The sequence below is a fragment of the Bufo bufo genome, chromosome 1 (genome assembly GCF_905171765.1).
Source record: "Bufo bufo chromosome 1, aBufBuf1.1, whole genome shotgun sequence".
NCBI classification, from domain to species: Eukaryota; Metazoa; Chordata; class Amphibia; order Anura; family Bufonidae; genus Bufo; species Bufo bufo.
In genome coordinates, this window is record NC_053389.1 from 665,410,610 (window position 1) to 665,436,264 (window position 25,655).

At 43.1% G+C, this 25,655-nt stretch overlaps 1 protein-coding gene across 2 annotated transcripts in view; it reads left to right on the top strand.

Annotated features, from left to right (window-relative positions):
* SPPL2A (signal peptide peptidase like 2A) overlaps nucleotides 1–22,437 on the top strand; it is a 59,494-nt gene extending 37,057 nt beyond the window's left edge. For both annotated transcript variants that reach the window (XM_040414035.1, XM_040414036.1), the window contains 4 exons: nucleotides 10,264–10,363; nucleotides 13,333–13,410; nucleotides 14,518–14,678; nucleotides 20,547–22,437. In XM_040414035.1, coding sequence (XP_040269969.1) covers nucleotides 10,264–10,363; nucleotides 13,333–13,410; nucleotides 14,518–14,678; nucleotides 20,547–20,618 — 411 coding nt within the window. In that variant the 3' untranslated portion in view covers nucleotides 20,619–22,437. The remainder of the gene's footprint in view (nucleotides 1–10,263; nucleotides 10,364–13,332; nucleotides 13,411–14,517; nucleotides 14,679–20,546) is intronic.
* The last annotated feature ends 3,218 nt before the right edge of the window (nucleotides 22,438–25,655 follow it).

Genomic DNA, 25,655 nt, shown 5'->3' on the forward strand with positions numbered 1-25,655 from the left:
GTCACTCCCCTGAGCTGCCAGCTTGATATTATAAATCTAGCAGAGCAATGAATGTGGAGATCTCTGGATCCATGTGAGGTACAGGGCTGGTTTTAGCTTTGTTAGAAAGAGGTTCGCATGTACTATATACTATATGATGTCTGATTTTTTTTTTAATTTTTACATTAGTCATAGGATAACCCCTTTAATCATCTTGTCCCTGAGGAGCAGTCATGGTTTTGAACATGGTTAAGCTGGCCATACACATGAGACAAAAGTTGTGGAATGGCCAACATCAGTCTCTAGTCTGACTAAAATGTAATCAGCCATGCTGAAAATTTTTAGCGGCTGTCTGCTGAAATGGAGTGTTTATGGCATGATCGGTTAAATATGGCAGATGATTTGGCATTATGTTCAAGGACCAGGCAGTCAGTGTAGTCTGGTGGAATCATTCATACGAACGGTCCCATGGATGACTGATCAGACCTAATGCAGCTGATCATTGTCTCAAGTGTATGGCCAGTTGATGGCCACCTCGTGTCTCCATCGTATGGTTGTGCATTGATATATGAAAATGACTTCATTACATGGTCACAGTCCACAAGACCTCTGCTTGAAAACCAAATTTTTACATTTTACTAATAATTCGGAGCTGGAGGTTTACACATAGATTGATTCTGCAAATGCATGTTATAGTGTTTAAAGTTTCTTTCTGTTCTTGGTGCTCACGTTAGTGAATTCTGCAGACGTTGGTATCTTATGCCTGGCAGATACTTGTCTTCCTGTCTACATGACTACCATTTAATTACACTTCACTACATGTTCAGAAGAGGTCACAGTAAGTCCTGTCTACTATAACAGTGCACTGCATCTCCATGCCACTCATGCTGAGGTTTGGTCAAACTCCCCTGGGTAACAGGGTACACAAGAATATAGCATGGAATCCAACCCCCTTAAAGAAGCACTCCAGGACTTTTTCCTATATAGTGCAGCATGGGCTTCTAGACTCTTGTGTATGACTTGTGTATACCTGTGTTAGTTGATGTTACATATATGGGTTTTCTTACCTTCTTATGTGGTTGCCCTAATGCAGCCTTTTGCTTTGTAGAGACAGAGGGGGCAGAGTCACACCACATTTGCCCTGTCCTATATAAGGACAGCAAGTGATAGGTCAGTGACATAGAACATCTGTCCCATAACTCACTCTGCAGAGTCTGTGTATCCTACGGGATGCAGCTTCACACTGCTCTACCCTGTCTCCTGCTGGGGATGTGTAGATCTCTCTCTGTGAGCTCTTACAAGCAGGAGGCATGGAAGAGCAGTGTTAAGCTGCATCTCAAAAAAATCCACTGGAGATTCTACACCTAGATAGCAGGAACTGGCAGTGTGAGTTAGGATTGAGCGGTAAACCGGTGTCAGCGATATACCACGGTATTAAGAAACAGCGATATGGCGATATCGCTGTTTCCTAATAACCGCTGTATTTTGTGACCGTCACATGTGTGCTGACAGCTTCTAAATGTGTGTCCGCCCACCCCTGCATCCTCCATAACAGTACTCACAACCACATTACTGCCCGCAGCAGCCGCCCCCAACTCCTCCTAGCTCCCCATATTCATGTCTCCGCCCACCGACGTCGGAATCGGATAACAGCAGAGGCGAGCTCAAAAGCCAGGTGGGAAAAGTCTCTCCAACTCCCACACACAGAGTTTGGCCTGCGAGGAGTGATAGACACGAGACCTTAAACATAGAATAGAATCGGCCAAGATGTCATACATAAAGGTGCTATGTCTGTCTGTCTTCTGCAGCCCTGTGGCCTGGTCCTTCCTTCCTGCCTGCAAGCTGCACACAGATGTATAATAGCAGGCATTAGGGAATAATGAGTCCTCCATACATAAGCAACATGACATTATTATGCTGAGGGGGGTCAAAACTTGTTCATACAGTATGTCTCCTTGTGGCTGCCCCCATACAGTATAACGTCTCCTTGTGGCTGTCCCCATACAGTATAACGTCTCCTTGTGGCTGCCCCCATACAGTATAACGTCTCCTTGTGGCTGCCCCCATACAGTATAACGTCTCCTTGTGGCCGCCCCCATACCGTATAACGTCTCCTTGTGGCCGCCCCCATACCGTATAACGTCTCCTTGTGGCCGCCCCCATACAGTATAACGTCTCCTTGTGGCCGCCCCCATACAGTATAACGTCTCCTTGTGGCCGCCCCCATACAGTATAACGTCTCCTTGTGGCCGTCCCCATACAGTATAATGTCACCTTGTGACTGCCCCATACAGTATAATGTCTCCCTGTGGCTGCCCCATACAGTATAATGTCACCTTGTGTTTTTTTTTTTTTTTAAATGGGTATTTATCGCGATATATATCGTTATCGCGATAAATTTCTTAATATCGTTATCGTCTGAACATTTTTGATATCGCCCAACCCTAGACTGAGTCAGGGGAGCTTTATAACTCTGCAGTTAATCATTATATTGCTGCACCTATTGCTCAGCTAAGCATGCACTATTGCTGCTCAGCTCATCATGCATGTGTATGGAGGAGTCGGGAGAAAGAGCTCTTTGACCGAAAGCTGTCTAATGTGTTTGTCCACCTGTAGATATAGCTTTTACTTTATGTGACCCTACACTGGCATATGAGGAATTGCATGAATAGGTATTCCCTAATATATAACTATTACCAGAATCTCTCCCTTTATGAGCTGGACCATCTCCTTAATAGAGCAGGGAAGCTGTAGGGAATTAACATTCCCATAGACATTATTTTACAACAACCTGTGTCTGCTGAGATGTCATCATTATTGTTAAAAGGGACCTAAACCTTTGCTGAAACCACAAAGGTGCAGCGGTGCTTTTCAGAGTGCTCTGCACCTTTGGGTTTCCTTGGCTGTTCCAACGTGCGGAGTACAGATCTCTTATACTTTCTATAGATCCCTACTCCACATGCTGGAACAGTCAAACAGCCAATGAAACCCAATAATGTGGAGTGCTCTAAGAAGTGCTGCTGCACTTTTGTGGTTTCAGGCTCGATCAACAAGATCACCTTTTGGGTCAGTTCGCTCAGGCGTTGCAGACGTTGCTTGCACGCACTGCACACCTTCCTCCTGGTGCTGGGCCGATGGTTCCTCCTGCTGTTGCTCCCATTGCCACTCTTGCTCCTGCAGTTACAGCTGAGGTCCCTGTTTCCAGAGGGATGACTGGTTCAGCCCCCCTGCCGCAGCGATATGGGGGTGAACCATGTCAGTGTCATGGCTTCCAAAACCAAGTGGACATATATTTTGAGATGGTCCCTCAGGCGTTTCAAAAGTGGGCTTCCTGATTTCGTTGTTCTCGGACAAGGCCTTGGCCTGGGCAAATCCCTTATGGGAGAACGATAAACCTATGATACGTGATTTCCCGAGTTTTGTTGCCTCCTTTCGTAAGGTATTCAATGTACCTGCTCGTTCTTCCTCTGCTGCAAAGCAGCTCCTGTCCATTCAGCAGGGCATACGAACCATAGCTGAATATGCAATTGAACCCTGGCTGCAGAGGTGGGTTGGAATAATGAGGCACTGGTGGCTGCCTTCACGCATGGTCTCTCTGATGCATTGAAGGACGAGGTTGCGGCTAAGCATTTTCCTGTTGAGCTCGAGGCTCTCGTTTCCTTCCTGATTTTGATCAATACCAGGCTCAGGGAGAGGCCTTCGTTTAAGGAGCATCTGCGGAGACCTCCTACCAGATTGGCTCCTACGTTTTTTTTCCCACCCATTCCTCCCACACCTCCTGGGGATGGTGCGTCTGGCAGTGAACCTATGCAGCTGGGATTCAGCCTTTCTGAGGCTGAGCGGGCCTTTAGGAGGAGAGAGGGCCGGCGCCTGTATTGCGGTCTCAGTGTGCATTTCCTGAAGTCATTCTCGACCCGTCCGGGAAACGCTCGCACCCAAGGTCCTGTCTGGGGCAGATCTTGGGTGGAATTTTCTTGTCCCCGACATCCCACAAAGATAAACCGCTGATCACATTTGTCCTCTCCTGGACAGGGGGCACAGCAGTTACTCAAGCATTGGTGGACTCCGGTGCTGGCTGTTATTTTAATTACAGTACATTTGTTGCTGCAAATTCCATACCTCTGCTGCCTCGTGTTACTCCACTGACCATCGAGGCCATTGATGGGAGACCTCTGCGACCGGCGCATGTTATCCACAAGACTGTTCCGGTCGATATGGCGATTGGGGTTGTTCACAGGGAATCTGCCTGTTTTCAGGTTATTTTGTCCCCGCACTACTCCGTAGTTTTGGGGTTCACTTGGCTTCAGTGGCACAATCCGACCTTTGATTGGCAGTCAGCCAAGATCCTCTCTTGGTCTCCACAGTGTGACGCTGTTTGCGTAAATGGGCCTGTTAAGGTACATTGTACCTCCTTAGATTCTGTGTTGCCTCCGAGAATATCTTGAGTAAATGGATATATTTGACAAGATGCACGCTGGTGCCCTTCCTCTTCATCGTCTTTACGATTGTGCTGTAGATCTGCAACCCGATGCCATTCCCCCTCGTGGCAGGGTTTATCTTCCTTCCGTTGCGGAGAATAAGGCGATGGAGGAGTGCCTTTTCCGGGGACACATTCGCAAGTCCACTTCTCCAGCGGGTGCTGGCTTTTTCTTCGTAAAGAAAAAGGGAGGCGAATTGAGACCTTGCATTGACTGTAGGGTTCTCAATCGTATCACTGTCAAGAACGCATACCCGATTCCGTTGATTACCGAATTGTTCAACCGACTCAAGGGAGCAACGGTCTTTACCAAGCTTGACCTAAGGGCAGCATATAACCTCATAAGTATCAAGGAGGGTGACGAGTGGAAGACCGTGTTTAACACCAGAACCGGTCATTATGAATATCTGGTCATGCCTTTTGGCTTGTGCAATGCGCCTGCTGTCTTCCAGGAGTTCATTAATGATGTCTTTCGTGATATGTTGCAACAATGTGTGGTGGTCTATTTGGATGACATCTTGGTTTATTCGGACTCCATTGAATCACACTACCTGGATGTCAGACGGGTGCTTCAATGGTTACGTAGGAATGGGCTTTTCTGTAAGCTTGAGAAATGTGAATTTCACCTGTCTCAGGTTGCTTATTTGGGCTATCATTTCTGCTGAAGGGTTCTCCATAGACCCTCAGAAGGTTTCAGCAGTTCTGCAATGGCCTCGCCCCAGTGGTCTCCGTTCCATTCAGCATTTCCTTAGCCAAACCCATCTCAGATCTGACTAAGAAGGGCAGCGATCCCCACAATTGGACGCCTGACGCTTCCCAGGCTTTTGAGGGCATCAAGTCTGCTTTCGCTTCGGCTCTGATTCTGTCTCATCCCAATTCTGGTTTGCCCTTTGTCCTAGAGGAGGATGCGTCTAAGACAGGAGTAGGCGCCCTCCTGTCGCAGCGTCGGACACCTAATGGACCTTTGCTTCCTTGTGGGTCCTACTCTAAGAAGCGGTCTCCAGCAGAATGCAATTACGAGATTGGAGACAAAGGGCTCTTGGCTATCATCCTGGCTCTCAAAGAGTGGAAATACTTGCTCGAAGGTTATGCGGTTCCGCTTCTCATTCTTACCAACCATAAGAATCTGACGTATCTCTCGGAGGCCAAGAGGCTTACACCCAGTCAGGCTAGATGGACCTTATTCTTGTCTCGTTTTAACTATGTGGTCTCCTATTTGCCCGGCTCCAAGAATGTTAAGGCTGATGCCTTGTCTCGCCAGTATTCTGAGTTCTCCAGGGAGGACTCCGTGCCGACGCCAGTCATACCTTCCGATCATATCCTGGCTGCTATCCGCCCCAACTTGACCTCTCCGCTTGGGGAACGGATCTTGGCTGCTCAGTCCGATGCACCCACGGTGAGACCTGCTGGCAAATGTTGTGTCTGAGGGGTTGCGCATCAAGCTGCTGCGCACGTACCAGAATTGAAGGACTGACGGTCATCCTGGTAAGAACCAGATGTCCTGGGCTGTTTCCCTTCTGTTCTGCTGGCCGTCTCTCCGCACTGATGTTGCTGCGTATGTGGCTGCGTGTTCTGTCTGTGCACAGAACAAATCTTCCCGCAGGGAACAGAAGAAGAACTATTAATGTTCTCTAATGAAATAAATATGAATGAAAATAATATAAGATTCAAGCTAAATATGAGCAAGAAACAGATAGAGTTTTTAGACTTGACTATTAAAGTGGAAAATGAAAGGTTAATATGCCACACATACCAGAAAGAGGTGGCTAGAAACAGCTATATTCTATACACCAGCTGCCACCTACCAAGGTGGCTGCTAAATATTCCTAAGGGGCAATTTAGAAGGTTGAGGCGAAATTGCACAAAGAACGAGGATTACATTAGGGAGGCGGCAGATATGAAGGAACAATTTCTTATAAAGAAGTATCCCATCAAACAGGTGGATAAATCCCTGAAAGAAGTATATAATATGAACAGAGGAATATTCTTTGAAGAAAAAGAAAGCTTAGGGATAGATAAAGAAATGGATAAGAAAACAGATGATCTAGTGAGGATCATTCTACCCTATAGCGCACAATATAAGAAAATTGAGACTATCATAAAAAATCATTGGCACCATATTGTGAAAGATAAACTAATAGGACCATATCTAACTAGTGGTCCACGGATGATATACACGAAGGCCCCAAATCTATCTTTAAAGGTAGCACCAACAATAAAGAAATAGGAAGAACACGAAACAGAATATATTTGGTCTAAAGGGATTCTATAGATGCAATAAGTGCAATAATTGTAAGAATACGAAATTTCCCAAAAAAACAAGTAAAGCCTCCTCTAATACAAGTACATTTTCATATGAAATCGATACATTTTTATCCTGCAATACATCTAACGTCCTGTATTTAATTGAATGTCCGTGTAGGAAACAATATATAGGACGCACAAAAAGATTATTGAAAACCAGAATAGGAGAACATATGACGAAAATCAGGTCAGGATATGAGAAACACTCACTGTCTAAACATTTTAAAATTTTTCATAATCAAGATCCTACCTTGTTAAAATTTATGGCATTTGAAAAAATTGATATACATTGGAGAGGAGGGGACCATATCTCGAATATGTCGCGACAGGAAGCAAGGCGTATATATGATTTTAATACCTTGCAACCTGAAGGTCTAAATGCGGACTTCGAGATATTTGGATTCCTATAAATGGGTGTGGTGCCCCTCGTTGATGGGATATCGGTGTCCTTAATATATCGTGGACATCCGATTTCCTCTTGATGAGGGGCCCCTCACCTTTACTCCCTCAGAAAACATACAGCTGAGAATATATAGCAGAAAAATGAAGTTACATGATGAAATTTTATGAAATTTTTAGGAACTTTTAAAATTTTTATAAAATTTTTTAAAAAAAATTTTGTTGTATTTATAATGTATTAATTATTAACTATTAGTAATTTTATGAATTGTGGTAGAAAAATATTGATAACATTAGATAGTAAATACATATGGAGTAGAGAATACCCACTATCTTGATAATAGATTGTGGATGGAGACTATGGTTTTATGAAATCTAGGGTTTTATGAAATTTATAGCCCTATAGATATATAGAATATTAAAGAAAGAAAAAGAATCGTATGAATATACTATAAGTAATACACTGCATGAATATATCCTGATATGAAGAATGTAACTGACTCCAAAATCCTACAAGATCCGTACCAGATTTTATAAAGAACTCCAATTAAACCAAAGGGTGTAACCTATATGACTATATAAGGAAGTAAGATGGATCTCAGAAATTAGCTACTGATGAAGGGGTAGGTGACCCCGAAACGCGTATAGCGATAGCGGATGAGATCCCCATACCAAGAAGACACTGTACAGCATCTTAATTACCGGCATTATTGCGAAAAATTCCAGGAAACATCTGTGCTAACATATTTCAACACGGGGGTTGGTACCGCCTCCGGAACAGAACACAGATCACGTGGAATTTCCCTAAGCTCCGATCACGTGAGACATCTTCAACACGTGGGACGCTGAGAAGAAACCGGAACTACTTTACCAAACAGACGCGGTATCTGTGACTAGGACAAACCGCAGATCCACACACGCTGCCGGACAGAAGAAGATGGGTGAGTGCGCTGACTTGTAGTGGGACGCCTCTGCAGTCAGTGATAGAAAAAGAGCGGACTATAGACAGTGAGTACAAATTATACACTGTATAAAACTAACCCCTCATTACCACCCTGATCATCTATACTTGAGACTATCTTAACTCATAAACAGCACGGATATAGCACCAACAAGTGCTTGAAATATTGGGACTTGATTTAATCACATGATTAGTGTGAAAGGCTTTTAGGAACTTTTAGGATGGTTCTAATGAATTAACAATTTTTATCAGATTGCCATATTAACTGCCATTGATTCTTATGTGTTACTATGTGTTTTTGAATGTTTTATTGAATTTTATTTAATATCATATAATAAACGTGTTGTACCCTGAATGCAGCTGCAGATATTGAGTGCCCACTATATATATTTATCAAATCTTCCCGCCGCCTACCCTTGGGTCTACTGCATCCCATTTCCAATGGAGAGCGTCCCTGGTCTCACCTGGCCATGGATTTTATTGTGGAACTTCCTGTATCCCGAGGTTACACGGTTATCCTCATGGTTGTCGATCGGTTCTCCAAGATGTGCCACTGTGTTCCGTTTAAGAAGCTGCCTACCGCTCAGGAGCTGGCCTCGGTGTTTGCCAGGGTGGTCTTCCGTTTACACGGGCTGCCTAAGGAGATTGTCTCAGACCGCGGAAGCCAGTTTGTCTCTAGGTTCTGGCATGCCTTTTGTTCTCAGTTGGGTGTTCACCTCTCCTTCTCCTCTGCCTACCATCCGCAGTCTAATGGTGCCACTGAGCGTTCCAACCAAGCCCTGAAGCTATTTATCCGCTGCTATATCTCTGACCATCATGACAATTGGGTGGATCTGCTGCCCTGGGTGGAGTTTGCCAGGAACTCTGCCATCAACTCATCCTCCGGAATGTCTCCGTTTATGGTATATTTTTGTTTCCAGCCCTCTGTGTTGCCTGAGTCATTCTTGCCACAGGACATTCCGGCTGTGGAGGATTATCTTCATGCCCTCCGTTCCTCTTCGTCGTTACGGGTTTCTCCTCAGCGTCAGAAGCTCCAGGCTGACCAGAGGCGTTTGCCTGCTCCTTCGTACCGAGTTGGGGAGAGGGTGTGGTTATCGACTCGTAATCTCAACCTTAAGGTGCCTGCTCCGAAACTGGTCCCACGTTATGTTGGACCTTTTCGCATCCTCCGTAAGGTGAACCCGGTTGCCTATGCCCTTGACCTTCCTCCTGGCATGCGTATCTGCAACGTCTTCCACGTGTCGCTTTTGAAGCCACTGGTTTGCAATCGCTATACCGCCTCACTTCCTCGTCCCATTCCTGTGGGCAATCATGAGGAGTATGAGATTAGCAGCATCCTGGATTCTCGTCTGCTCCGAGGTCGAGTCCAATTCTTGTTTCACTGGAGAGGTTATGGTCCTGAGGAGCGCTCCTGGGTTTCCTCCGCTGATGTTTGGGCGCCCGCCCTTCTCCGTGCTTTCCATACTCTCTTTCCGCAGAAACTGTTTTTTGCTCCGTGGAGGAGGGGCCATTGAGGGGAGGGTACTGTCAAGGTCTTACCTTGTCCTCAAGGTGGCGCCATTTTGGACATGTGCAGACTGTAGTCTCTTATAACCTCTGAGTGCATCATCAATTGCCTGCTGCCTGGGCGTCGTGCAGTGATGATGTGGCAACACCTGACTATATCAGTCTGCTCAGGCTTCAGGTTCATTGTGTTCCTGTATATGATCCGGCCTGGCTGACGTTTCCTCTGGCTCTCGACCCCGCATCGGCAGGCGTACCCGCTTTGGATCTGACCCCGGCTTGGACGACTACCCTCTTTGGACCTGATTCTGGCTTGGACAACTACCTGCATTGGACTTGACCGGCTTCTTCCTAACCTCGCTGTCCCTGATTTATTTATGTTCCTTTAAATAAACAACCTTATTTTACCTGCATTTGCATGTGGTCTGGTTTCCTAGCTCCTGTGACAGGTCCCCTTTTAAACACCTCAGATTTTCAATAACTATAGCCGTTCCATCTGATGATATTCCCCACACTACACATGATTTTCTGTTAATGCCCCTTCACGAGAAGGAATGCTTGTTTTTGGGAGGAAATCTTTGTCTATGGCCAGCTTTGATATTCCACTTTAAAATATGTCTTTCTTTTTTTTGTCTTCCAGTTACCAGTAGTTATTAGGGTACCTAGGCTGGAGTATTCTGCTGTTAAATTATGTGTGATGCCTTTTTCATTATTGGGCTTTGGAGATATAATTGTACCTGGTAAGTAAAAAAAATAAAAATAATACATTTTTTATTTTCATTATGTAATACCGGTATTCTGCTTAATGTGTCACAAGAAACCTGCTGCATAAGGCTTTGTTCCCTAATGGAACATCTAACGCAGATTTTAAAGGGGAGTACAATATTGATGATCTATCCTCAGGATAGGTCATCAATATCTGATCAGTGGGGGTCTTACTAGTAACGCTGCCGATCAGCTCTTTGAAGAGACGTGGTGCTCTTGTGTGAGCTGTGGCTTATCCTTTTTATTTTACTCCCTTAAAACCCCTTTAACAGAAGGCCCTGTCATACATATTCCAAATTACCCTTTAGGCCTCTTTCACACGAGTGTGACGGATTAGGTCCGGATGCATTCAGGGTGCGTTCAGTGAAACTCGCACCATTTTGCAAGCAAGTTCAGTTAGTTTTGTCTGCAATTGTGTTCAGTTTTTTCCACGCGTGATAAAAAAACTGAAGGTTTACAAACAACATCTCCTAGCAACCATCAGTGAAAAACGCATTGCATCCGAACTTGCTTCCGGATGCAATTTTTTTTTTTTTCACTAAAGCCCCATTCACTTCTATGGGGCTAGGGCTGCGTGAAAGACGCAGAATATAGAACATACTGCATTTTTCACGCAACGCAGAACTGATGCGTGAAAAAAAATAAATGTACACAGAACTATTAAAATGAATGGGTCAGGATTCAGTACGGGTGCTATGCTTCGCGTCACGCATTGCACCCACACGGAAAACTTGCTTGTGTGAAAGGGGCCTTATGTGGCCGAGGTCCTGATACAGGTAGAGGAAAATGATACATGGAAGTTTTTTTTTTTTTGTGATGGACCATGTGATGAGCGCAGTGACGTCACCACAGGTCCTTTTCCTCCTGGGCATCAAAGAAAAAGACAGAAGAGAAGCCGGGCTGCGCGAACAAATAGATGAGGTGAGTTAAATAATAAAAAAAATAAAAATTTTAACCCCTCCATACCTAATTTTACTAAGCATTCTGTATTTAGAATGCTATTATTCTCTTTTATAACCATGTTATAAGGGAAAATAATAAAATCTACACAACACCTAACCCAAACCCGAACTTCTGTGAATAAGTTCGGGTCTGGGTACCAAACATGCCGATTTTTCTCACGCTCGTGCAAAACGTATTAAAACGCTTTGCACTCGTGTGGAAAAATTGTGCATTTTCCCACGACGCACCCGCTTCCTATCCGGCCCTCAGACGCGAAGCCCGTGTGAAAGAGGCCTTAATTATAATCTTTATTTTACAGCTCCAGTGCAGTTCTATGTCTTTTTGGTTACAGACTGCAATCTAACCTTGCATGTTCTGCAAACCTGCATTCCCTCTCTCCCATATGTTTCCATACATTTTGCTATCATGCTAACTGTAAGTTATCAGATGGAAAGCAGTGTGTCTGTAGGATCTGACTATACAGGCTTTGTTTGTTGTCTGTTACCATGGGGGCACACAGGTCCACATAGTAACTATTAACTCTTTTGCTACCAGTGCCGTACATGTACGGTGCTGGAGCAATGTGTAAACATGGTGCCTGCACGCACGTTCAGCAGCGTCATGGCCGGCAGGTCTCTGCTGTTTCAAACAGCAGAGACCTGTGGCTAATTACTGTGATCGACAGTAATGCCGATCGCAGTAATTAAAGACTTTCAAGTGAGATCACTGCATCTAATGTGTCAAAAACACAGAAGCTCACGTTTCTGGGCATCCTACCGGTATCCCCTGCAGCCAATGGAAATGTCGGTAGTTGCTTTAAATGCTCTGAGCCTGGCTGACGAGACTCACACCATTCTTGCTGCAATTCTTATTTTGGCAACCAGATGGCAGGCCAACATAAGAAATGAGCAATATACAGTAATAAACTCATTTTAAAATTCCCTGATTGTTCAAAATGAAAAATAAAAAAACAGATTTTATAGGCTGATATGTGAGCTCCAATCATTACAGAAAATGTTAAAAAATGTTTAAAAAAATATATATATAAAAATTTTAAAAATAAGTTTCTGTATAATAAAAAAAATAAATACCTAAATAACAAAAAATATAAACATCATTGGTATCACCGCAACCGAAAATGCCCTTTTTTCCAATACGGCAAATGGTGTAATGGGAGAAAAGTGTCAAAATGTCCAATTTGCAATTTTCTTCTTCTCTTACCCCAAAAAAAGTAATAAAATGTGATCAGAAAGTCACACACTACAAAATGGTATCAATAAAAACTACAGATTGTCCCACAAAAAATGAGCCCCCACACAGCTCAGTAGATCTAACTATAAAAAAAAAAATGGGGGTCAGAATATGGTGATGTAAAAAAAAATTTTTTTTTCAAAGTTTTTACATTTATTTTTACACTATTTAGACATAAAAAATATATACATATGGTGTATCGTTGTAATCATACTGACCCAGAGAATGAAAGACATGGGTCAGTTTAGCCGCAAACGAAACACCGTGGGAACAAAACCTGTAAAACGGTGGAGGAATTGCGTTTTTTATTTCCAATTCCACCCCATTTGGAATTTTTTACAGCTTCCCACTACATTTTATGCCATAATTAATGGCAGCATTAGAATGTACAACTTGTCCTGCAAAAAATAAGTCCCATACAGCTATATAAAAAAAGTTATGGCTCAAGGAAGATAGGGAAGAAAAATGAAAACTAAAAAACCTCTGGTATCCTAAGGGTTAACAGTAGATTTTTAGTCAATGCCATTTGCTTCTTTTTTTTTACTTTAGATGCATTGCAGCAATAAATGGTTGTCAGGGTGTTCATGATCTTTGGATTTCTAGACATGGGCCTGTTGCTAAAGTATATTAGTTGTTCCTTTCACTTGTACTTAATCCCATAAATGAGTGTTTGTAGAAGGTTTAAATGTAGAGTTATGTGGATAAATCTTGTGTGCTGTAATTAAGCCCCAGCTTTGTGTTTGCATTGTAGGCCTGTTGGTAGCATATTGCAGAAGATTTGACGTACGATTTACCTCTACTAGTACATATTACATATCCTGCACTATAGGTATGTATAATATTGGTATAGTTTGAACTTCTAATTTGTGAGCAAGGGTAAGTCTACTTTCTCGCGTTTTGGCTTTCCGTTTGTGAGATCCGTTCAGGGCTCTCACAAGCGGTCCAAAACGGATCAGTTTGCATTCTAATTCATTCTGAATGGAAAAGGATCCGCTCAGAATGCATCAGTTCAGTCTCTATTCCGCTTTGGAGACTGACACCAAAACGCTGCTTGCAGCGTTTTGGTGTTTGTCTGGTGAAACTGAGCCAAACTGAGTGAAAACTGATCCGTCCCCATTGACTTAGGCTACTTTCACACTTGCGTTCGGGGTTCCGCTTGTGAGCTCCGTTTGAAGGCTCTCACAAGCGTCCCCGAACGCATCCGTCCAGCCCCAATGCATTCTGAGTGGATGCGGATCCGCTCAGAATGCATCAGGATGGATCCGCTTGGCCTCCGTTCGGCTCAGCAGGCGGACATCCGAACGCAGCTTGCAGCGTTCGGGTGTCCGGCCTGGCCGTGCGGAGGCAAACGGATCCGTCCAGACTTACAATGTAAGTCAATGGGGACGGATCCGTTTGAAGTTGACACAATATGGTGCAACTTTCACACTTAGATTTTTTTGTGAAATATAATGCAGACGGATCCGTTCTGAACGGATACCATCGTTTGCATTATAGGAGCGGATCTGTCTGTGCAGACACCAGACGGATCCGCTCCGAACGCAAGTGTGAAAGTAGCCTTACATTATATGCCAGGATCCGTTTTCACTGACACAATCTGGCACAAAAGAAAACGCATCCGTCCTCCATTGACTTTCAGTGGTGTTCAAGACAGATCCGTCTTGACTATGTTAAAGATAATACAAACGGATCCGTTCTGAACGGATGCAGATGGTCGTATTATCTGAACGGATCCGTCCATGACTGATCCGCACAAAACGCTAGTGTGAAAGTAGCCTTATTTGCATGGTGGATTCATTTGCAGTCCATGTATTTGGGGATGGTTTATTAGATCAATAGGCATAAGATGCGGTTTTCTACGATACTGTATAGTGTGATCATGTAGAGCTCCTCCCGTTGCCATCTGTCGGCTGCTAATGTTAATATTCTCTTGTAGGTTATGCTGTGGGGATGATTTTGACTTTAGTAATTCTGATTGTAATGAACATGGGGCAGCCAGCCCTGCTGTATCTCGTGCCTTGCACACTTCTCGCCAGTTCTCTCGTTGCCTGGAGAAGAAAGGAAATGAAAAAGTTTTGGAATGGCGGCTGCTATGAGGTATTAACCACTAAAGTCCTGTGCTGTCAGTGCACTATTCATGAAGTGTACCTACAAACCGCAGGGGATCCAGAAACCATTTCCAGATTTCATTTATTACATAAGGAGGATAAATATTGTGTTGGTCCTTGAGAAATCCCTAGGAGAAAAGAAACTATCACATTGCAAATCCGGCGAACTTCAGGATTCCCTGATGGCACTATACTAGCGGCTGATAGTGATCTCCAGCCTGTGGTTCTCCAGCCGCTGTGAAACTAACTCCCACTATTCTATGATAGCCTATAGGAATGCTAGGGGTTGTAAGTTCATAAGAGCTGCAGACCCACTGGCCCAGACAGATCTATTTGATTTTGCATTTGTTCTTTAAAAATACAACTACTTATTGTGTCCTGTGCTCGTCTATGCGCTGCTCAGGGAGAGAAGATAATACACGTCAGACCACATTCTGCTGTAGGTGCATTGGTTGATATATTGGAGAATTGTACAGACGTCTGTCGTTGTGACAGTTTCTCAGATTAAAAGGGTATTCCCATCTGGACATTTATAGTATTAATAATATTAATCTGAAGTCTTTATTTCCCAAACACAGGGGACATTTTGGTCAATTAGGCAGGGTGCATGACTGAACTGCTGCTCCATCAGATTGGGGGAACAGGACCCCTGTCTCAGCAGTCTGACCCCCAGTGATCAGTTAGTTATCTTCTACACTGTGGATAGCGGATAACATCAAGTTAGATGTTAGAGCAGCGTAAACTGGTGACTGGGACCCAGACTATGATGCAGGTCACTTTTATTTTTACTGCTGTATTTTTCATAAATTCACTGGTGATCATCTCCAGTGGGATTGAGAGTCATTGTTGTGTATCACCTACCCCATTGGGAATTCTCGTATATCCCTCACCATGACTAATTGGCGTCTTTCTACCTATACACGGTATAGTAAGGAATGACACTCAGATATTTACTTATTCTACTTATCTTATTTGCCCCTTACCGACAACCGTATTCACAGCAATGCAGATTCCCATTGGAATACACTGGGACGCAGATGTGCTTTGTTTTGTTTTTTTCTCGTGGATTGCAGCATGGAATATACGTCAACATTTCATGACATCTAAAGGGGTTGTCTCACTTCAGCAAATGGCATTTACCATGTAGATAAAGTTAATACAAGGCACTTACTAATGGATTGTGATTGTCCATATTGCTTCCTTTGCTGGCTCGATTCATTTTTCAATTACATTATACACGGCTCGTTTCCATGGTTACAGACCACCCTGCAATCCAACAGTGATTGCTGTGCTTGCACACTATAGGAAAAAGCACCAGCCTATGTGTGCTCCCTGGTCCTGGCCACCAGAGAGGCCAGCACTTTTGCCACTTGCTGAAGTGACACAACCCTTTTAAGCATTGTGAACTTATGGAAAGAGAAGCACAGAGGAAGGACTTACTTATGGAATCTTATCTCTGCTGTTACACATGTCCATTCAGATTGATCCAAGTCCTATGGTTTGAAGTCACCAGGTGGCAGCATACATTCTGCCAGCACTGGCCTACATTTACTGATACTGTCTAGATCAGGGGTGTGCAACCTTTTTTGGTCTGGGGGCCGCATTGTCCCATCGCTCTATTTCAAAGGGCCGCAAAAAAAAGTTAATCAGCGCTTGTTTGCATCAGCCTATTACACAGGCTAATGCAAAGTGACTGGGGAGGAATGATCACTACGACAGTCATTCCTCCCTCATTCACTTCTATTGATTATCGGTGGCACATTCCTGATTACACGGTGAGATGTGCTGACGATAATTGTATGTCTTTTATCCAGATAAAAAATGCTAATCAGCCGACAAACAAGTGATTCCTTGTTTATCGGCTAATCAGCGGCACGATTATACCGGCCAGATATCAGGAATGAGCGCTCCTACGAACTCTTGTTCCCAGTAGTTGTCCTGAATATCGTGCCGTGTAACAGGAGCTTAGAGATTTCATGGTAAAAAAAGATTTTTAACATGTTTCTGCAGCATGGGCCTGAAACAGAAGATTCATACGTTCCTGCTCCCGCTATCTTCATCTTCTGGTTCCGGCGCTGTTTACATCCGGTTGGCTATGGGCATAGTCACTTGTATCTCTCCAGCCCATGACTGGCCTCAGTGGTGATGTGGCCACAAGCAGCGTTTCACTGCTGAAGCCAGTCATTTGCTAGAGAGGTGCTCTGGGACCGGAAGATGGAGACAGCGAGAGCAGCACGGAGCAGGAAAGTAGGAATCTTCTGTCAGGGACCATGCTGCAAGAACTTGTTAAAAAAATCATTTTAACTAGGAAACTCCTTTTTAGTGGCGATGTTTCCTTCCTGCCTCCTATTTACAAATGAGCGCTTTACTTCACTGCAGAGGACGGCGCTCACTGGTTATTACCGCCTCCTGCGCCCCCAGGTGCCCTGCAATAACCAGTAAGCATTTTCCCTGAAGGCTCACGCACACGGCCATTGTTTTAGTCCGCATCTGAGACGCAGTTTTTTTATTATTCACTTCAACGGGGCCACAAAAGATGTGGACAGCACTCCATGTGCTGTCCGCATCCGTTACTCCGTTCTGCAAAATGCAAAACACACATGGCTGATGTCCTGCCAACCAAAAGAAAGGGTACGGTCGTGTGTATGAGGCCTTACTAGCCTGGAAAGCAGTTATTGGTTAACCCTTAATGACCAGTCACTTTTTTCGTGATTTAGTGCACATGGTTCAAACACTTGCAGGGGCGTAGCTAATGGCTCATGGGCCCTGGTGCAAGAGTTCAGCTTGGGGCCCCCCTTCCCTCAGTGCTTTGTGGCCAGGGGCAGGGAAACACAAGGCCTTCGTGCTGCCCGAGGCAAAAATTAAACGGCACCTCAATGAGCCAGAGGTGTAACTTGACCAGCACGCACTTTCTATAATACTGGTGTCTTCTTATGTGGCACAAGGGTCTTTGGGCCCCCTTAGGCTCCTGGGCCCAGTAGCGACTGCTACCTCTGCACCCCCTATAGCTACGCCCCTGAACACTTGTAACTTTTTTTATTTTTTTGGACGACCAAAATAACTTTTGCAGCTTTTTATTACATAACACAGGGCTTTTTAATATATATTTTTAAGTTTTATTAGGGGGAAACTACAGTTTTTTAGTTTTTTTTTTAGTCATTTTTGTTCAAACTATAGCTCATTATTTAAATATGCAAATTATTATAATTAGTTCCCTACATGTGTTGGATCGTTTTATTATACAATATGAATAGTTTCACATGAATGGGGTTGTAATTGTAATGGTTTTGGTTGGTGTGGGTGTTTTTTTTAATATATATTTCTGCTACAAAAAGACCTTTAAGGGACACTGACTTTATTTTGCACATTTTCCTTTTTATTTTATTTATTTTGGGCTTTTTATCATTACTTTGTTATTTATTTTAAAAATATATTTTTGACACCTAATATGACAGTGAACAATTTTTCCATTTTATAATTTTCTGTTACTTGTATTATTTATTTATTCATTTATTTAACATCTTTTTGCCAAAAATTTCATATTTTTTATATATTTTTTTGAAATATATTTTTGCAGCACTGTATACCCCCCAAGAGGTCTTTAAAAGACCTCTGGGTGACAGACTTTATTTTGTTATTTTGCACAATTTTTTTTCCTTTTTTTTTTCCTTTTTTTTTTTTTTTTACTTTTTTGCACTATTTCCACTGTAACTGGAGCATCCAAAGTCACCCCAGTTACAGGGAAAACCAGCCTGCTGGGGGGGATGGGGGGGCTTTGTACAGGTCAGAGCTTTTGAGGCTCTGCAGTCCTCTGCCCCTGACACCTGTCGATCACGCGATAGCCAGGTTAAACTGCACAGTGCACGCTGACACACTGCTTCTGCCTTCTCCTTAGGTCTTGTGGTGTCTGACAGCCGGGGACCCGTCCTGCTCCTACTACACTGCAGGAGCTATAATGCTCCATCGTACGGCGCTGCGGGTAGAAACACAGCTGATCGCATGATCAGCTGTGTTTCTGTCCAGGAGGACGGGGGCTGCAAACCTTGGCTCTGGGGGCCTCAGGTTGTGCACCCCTGGTCTAGATGGAAGTAAGACAGTGTAAACTTAGTTTTAAACTGTGCCCTTGTCAGGGTAACAAAAAAACGTCTTAATACCAATGTAGTAGAGTTAAGGCTACTTTCACACCTGCGTTTAGGTCGGATCCGTCTGGTATGTGCCCAGACGGATCCGCACCTATAATGCAAACGCTTAGATCCGTTCAGAACGGATCCGTTTGCATTACCATGAACAAAAAAATTAAAAATTTTTTTTTTTTTTTTTCATGATAATGCAAACGGATCCGTTTTGACTTTACATTGAAAGTCAATGGGAGACGGATCCGTTTGAAAATTGAGCCATACTGTGTCAACTTCAAACGGATCCGTCCCCATTGACTTACATTGTAAGTCTGGACGGATCCGTTTGCCTCCGCACGGCCAGGCGGACACCTGAACGCTGCAAGCTGCGTTCAGGTGTCCGCCTGCTGAGCGGAGCGGAGGACAAACGGAGCCAGACTGATACATTCTGAGCGGATCCGCATCCATTCAGAATGCATTAGGGCTGGACGGATCCGTTCGGGGCCGCTTGTGAGAGCCTTCAAACGGAGCTCACAAGCGGAGCCCCGAACGCTAGTGTGAAAGTAGCCTAACACTCATGCTTTCTGAGATGTGTTATCTAAACTAAGCAAACACATTCAATTGCTTTTTAATGGCTTTTGTTTCAAGATAACACGATGAGTTAGGAGTTTGAGTGCTAACCCGGCTACATCATGTAAATGTGTTGCAAAGCATGTAAATTTCTCCAGAATTCTGTGGCGCCTCAACATAACTACAGCAGATCCACCTCCAGCTATAGGGCCTATTAAGACCAGTGTCTAAAACGCTGGTGTTAATAAATGTGCCCCATAGTCTGAATGTTTTGCACAGCATGAATGTGCCTAGATGTACTTAATTTTCTTAGTGCAAAGTCCATTGGAGCAAAAATAGTTGAAAAGGGGCATGAAAAACTGAAAGTGTGAATGTAGCCTAAAGCTACTTTCACACCTGCGTTAGGTGCGGATCCGTCTGGTATCTGCACAGACGGATCCGCACCTATAATGCAAACGCTTAGATCCGTTCAGAACGGATCCGTTTGCATTACCATGAACAAAAAAATATATATATATTTTATTTTTTATTTTTTTATTATTTTTTTTTCATGATAATGCAAACTGATCCATTTGACTTTACATTGAAAGTCAATGGGGGACGGATCCGTTTGAAAATTGAGCCATATTGTGTCAACTTCAAACGGATCCGTCCCCATTGACTTACATTGTAAGTCTGGACGGATCCGTTTGGCTCCGCACGGCCAGGCGGACACCCGAACGCTGCAAGCTGCGTTCAGGTGTCCGCCTGCTGAGCGGAACGGAGGCCAAGCGGAGCCAGACTGAGGCATTCTGAGCGGATCCGCATCCACTCAGAATGCATTAGGGCTGGACGGATCCGTTCGGGGCCGCTTGTGAGAGCCTTCAAACGGAACTCACAAGCGGAGCCCCGAACGCTAGTGTGAAAGTAGCCTAAACCGTCTCTAATAAATTACTTGCTAATTAGCCATTGTAAAAGACATATAATGGGTTTGTGGTTGTACTTGACATGTTGATGTTAAATGGCTAAGAAATGTGCCCGTTGAAAATAAGCAACTTATGCTAACACTGGTGAATCTTCTCATGTGGGGCTGTTGGAAAATTTTGGTTTTTGTTACTTTTATAACTTGTTATTTTAATGTTTTCCACATTCAGTGTACAATAATAATTTTTTTTCTCTCCTGTATGATATAGATAATGGATCAAACAGATAACACTGTTAGTGAAGAAAATATTATACGAGACGAAGAACAAGAAGAACCATGATGTAACCGTTATGCTGTGCAGTTATTTTATATTGAAATCCATTATTTCTGCTTGGTTTTAGAATATTTTCCTGATTTTATCCCATTACAAAATGTAATCTGAAACATTTTCTAGAATTTTTTTGTATCATATATAAATCTGAGGGAGGATTGTAATACTGTGAGAGATTTTTCCATTTAATTGTGCCTTATTTGACTTAGGAAAGGTCTTAAGATCTATGCACTCTGAAAGAAAATGATATTGTATTTCTTGCCTCTTCATCTCTAGCATTGGACCTGGAGTTCTTAAAGTGTACCGCCTGATCAGTATACAAATAGCGTAAACTGACTCAGTGATGTAATGAATACAGATCTTTAACTAAAGGGGTTATCTGGCAAATAAATGTTGCTAACCTGTTCTCAGGATACGCCATCAATGTCTGATCGGTGGATGTCCAAATCCTAGCACCCCTGCTGTAAGCTTTTTAAAGGGGCTGCAAGGCTCTAAGCAACGCTGCAGCCTCTTCATAGTGTACATTGTACAGCGGTTGTGCTTGGTATTGCAGCTCAAAAGCATTCATTTGAATGGGACTGAGATACACAAAAGCCAGGTGAACGACGGAAGGTTGGACTCCCAACAATCAGATATTAATGGCATACACTGAGTATAGGTGATCATGTATTTTAAATCCTGGAAACCCCCTTTAACATATTCTGGTGACTTTCAGTAAATATTGTGTTGTGCATGAACTGCAAAAATCTAGACGTAGCGTGCCCACTGTCTTCGTTATTCAGTAAATGGGGCTTGCCAGAATGCAATTATTAACTCCTACATAAAAACTGATTATGATGCCTTGATGATAGCGCACACTGTTTCTAGATTTCTGCCGCAGCACTGAGCACAGGAGATCAGTGATACAGGAGCATTTAACAGCAGAATGAAAAAGTTACGGAGAATTAAACTTTTTAGTTGTCTCATTTTTTTGCACACTTTAAAGGGGTTTTCTAGGATTAGTAAAACATGGACGTCTTCTTCAAAAAGCAGCACCACACCTGTCCATAGCTTATGTGTGGTATTGCAAATAAGCCCCATTCGCTTCAATGGAGCAAAGAGGCAGTGCCAGACACAACCTGTTTCTGGAAGAAAGCAGCCATGTTTTTGTAATCCTGGACAAATCCTTTAAGCAACAACATTGTCTAAGCCTTCACTATAATGTACTTGTATGTGTGTACCTTCTGCTTAAATAGTTGTGCCATGATGAACTTCTTTCCATCAAGCAGACCGTTTTTACATTATCCTTGCTGTGATTCTGTTTATCTGATTTGTATTTTAGATGCTGTATGTTGTGCGCTGCAATACTTCACGACTATTGCTGTTCATGGAAAGTTAAAGGCAACGTGTTGGCATATTTATGCTGCCCTCTCTGAGTAATATGAAGTAGTGTCAGGCATGCTGATTTCAGCGGTGTGCCCCTTAGTGTTGGCTGTGTTGGAAACATGCAGATTATTAGTTGGAGCACAATGCCAGCGTGAGCTATGGGCTTCCCTCTCGCCCATCTGCCACTGATTGGCATCTTTTTCAGGCTTCATACACACCACCGTGTACATTTTGCGGTCATGTGCATGAGGCCTCACTATTCACAATAATTGGAAGAAAGCTGTCAATTCACGTCAGGGGAGTCCACAGCTCATGAAGTTTTCATGTTGGCGTTTGCACCCCTGCAGTTAACTGCTGTTCCCTAAGGTAAGCTAGGCTCGCTTCCTTTTCACCTCAGTACAGTCTCCGTAGACCTACCTACTTCTTCTTGGGCTGTCTTCTTGAGTCTTGCCTATAGATGGTGTCCTTGGTTGACAAGATGTTGTTTGGGACTATTGTACTAGTTATACAGAAATGTGAGCATGTTTCCATTGCAGCAAAAGGACCATGGCTCTAAAGCCTGGAAGAACTGCCAGCAGATGTCAAGAGGCAAATGATCAGAGTCCTCCTAATGAGTCCTCCTACAGTTAAAAGGTCTATGTGCATTCTCTGCTTGAAGATGTTTAGATCAAAAATTGGAGCTTCAGTTTAAAGGTGATTTATGCTTAGGATAAGTCATAAATATCAGGTAGGTGGGGATCTAAAGCCTCATTCACACGTCAGTATTTTGGTCAGTGATTTCCACCAGTGATTAGGAGCCAAAATCAGGATTGGGGGCTACACAGAGATAAGTTATAAGAGAAAGATCTGCTCCTGTTCTGTGTTTAGAGCCGCACCTGGTTTTGGCTCAAAATCCCTGATGGAAATCACTGACCGAACACTGACGTGTGAGTGAGGCATAATTCCCAGCACCCTCACTATCAGCTAATACAGGGATCCACAGTGTGCAGGAAACAGCACTTCTCTGTACAGTCTGTAGTTGCTGGGACAGCTCTGTACACTGTACTGAGAAGGAATATATGGCAAGTTCAGTCCCATTCATTTGAATAGAAATGAGCTTGCAGTACATCTTGGTTACGCCTCAGTCTATGACGCTGTGCCAGGTTTGGCATACTTTGGCTCCTTTTATCATCCGATCAGTGGTTGCGGCAGGCACACTACCACCAATCTGATATTGATGACCTATCCTAAGGATAGGTCATCAATATTTAAGTCCTACAATTACCCCTTAAACATTGCTTACATAGAGGAGCCCTTTAATATGTCAGGTTGGTTACAGGCCTATGGCTTTGCATTGATGATTGACAAAGTAACTGTGAACTTGATAAACAAGGGTGTTATCCTTTATCCTGACACGTAGAGCATTGGCGGTATCACGTCTTCATCAGGATAATTTGAATATTCACCTGCAGGAATAGTTGCGTTTCACCTGGTCTTCTATGTAAACTATATTTTTCCTTGTCCTTACTGGGATTACTGTATTTCACATGACCAGCTAAACAAGGCTCGGGAGCCAGGTACCCTATGAGCATAAAATGTGTCTGAATGCACACAACTTAGGCTACTTTCACACTTGCGTTTGGTGACGATCTGTCATGGATCTGCACATCTGTTTGTATTATCTTTAACATAGCCAAGACGGATCCGTCTTGAACACCATTGAAAGTCAATAGAGGACTGATCCGTTTTCTATTGTTCCAGATTGTGTCATAGAAAACGGATCCGTCCCCATTGACTTACATTGTGTGTCAGAACGGATCCGTTTGGCTCAGTTTCGTCAGACAGACACCAAAACGCTGCGTTTTGGTATCCACCTCCAAAGCGGAATAGAGAGGGAACTGAGGCAAACTCAGTGGATCATTTTCCATTCAGAATGCATTAGGAAAAAAATGGATCCTTTTTGGACAGCTTGTGAGAGCCCTGAACGGATGTCACAAACGGAAAACCAAAAAGCGAGTGTGAAAGTAGCCTTAAAGGGATTGGCCACCTTTTTTGTTAGTTTTTTTGCATCCCCCCAGAGCTGAAAAGGGAAGCACACGTAACTTAACCAGGGGGAGAAGATCACCACTGCGGCCAGTACCAGCTATTGGCTCCATTGGTGTCAAAGCGGATGTTGATAGCAGGGAACTTGAGCAAAGCAGCCGAGTTTGGGGAGCAAGGGAACAGGGAGCAAGTAAGTGTGCTTCCCTTTGCAGGTCTTCCTAGGAAGGGCCCCACCCCCCGAAAGATGGCCAACCGCTTTAAGTGATTATATTCTGTCCATGTTAGTGTATGTCCATGTCACTTTCCTGACCACTTAGAATTTCTGCTGGGCTGCTGTGTCCAATATACAGAACTCTTCGAAACCTCTTAATCTATTGAAAACACATTTTGTTAATTTAATGGAATGGTTGTCATCAACTATTAAAGCCAATCCTTTTTTTAGTTATATATTTCTATTAAAGTCAGTTTTTTATAACATTTGAACAAAAATGAGCAAAAAAAATGTAGGTTTAATTAGTTTTTCCAACAGCGTCTTGATTTTCTTTTATATTTATCTTTGCTTTCGTGCTGCTAACAGCTATATCTGTAAATGTTAGAGAGTCCATCTCTAGTTGACTGAATCCCGTTCCATACACTATCCTTGAAAAACAATTTTTCACTGTGACCAGTTCAGTCACCTGTAGCACAGACAATACACAATTTAGGTTTAGGTGGCCTGCGGTCAAGTTGCAGTTAACATGTGAAGACTATAGGGGAACCCTCTGTATGGCAGTTGCCCAATATCGAAATTGTCTGAAATTGTCATTTGTAAAGCAATCGTGTGAAGTTGCTAAAAGGGATATTGATATTCCTGTCTGTACATTTATGGCATATTCCCGAGTGTGAGTTCCGAAAATAGCGAAGATTCCTAATGGCAGGAGTTAGGACCTCCACCTCCTGTGGATATGCCATAAATATCAGATGGGAGCAGTCCCTTGAAACTAGAGAATATAGTTTATATATTTGTGAAGAATAATTATGAGAATAGTGCCATACAAATAGTATACCATATAGTTTTAGCTTGAAATAGGTGTCAAACCTCCCCACTGCCCTATATATCGAGTCATTACTTGAGTGCATTGACGTTTTTCCTATCCACTGTAGCTACTGAAAGAACATTGTCCCAGTTTTCAATTTTGGCATAAGCAGTTACATATTTGCATATATTAGTCAGCAAGCTTTCATCCTCCCATGTTCTACAGTGCTAAAGTACATCAGATGTTGTGAATTTTAATTAGGATACATTGTGTAGCACTAACAAAACATTTGGGGGGGTATACAAAATATCACCATGAGATGACCGTCGCAATCTGTCCATGAGCGCTTCAACCTGTTTGGTTCTTATGTATATGTACACATCAGTACAGTATGGTGTAAATACAAGACTTTAACAAGCTCCGAAAAGGCTTTTTTCAGAAAATTTTTATACCTTTTGGTACAGACATATGACTTGTGAAAGTACTTTTGATAATCTATGGTAATCAGTTGTCTTGCATTTTATAACTGTTTCTGGTTTCTGTACTAACTAGTCAAATTAAACTGGTATTTGGAATATTTTTAAACTAAAGTTGTGATTTAATAAATGCATAATTTAAATAATCAATTGTGTGAATCATAAGT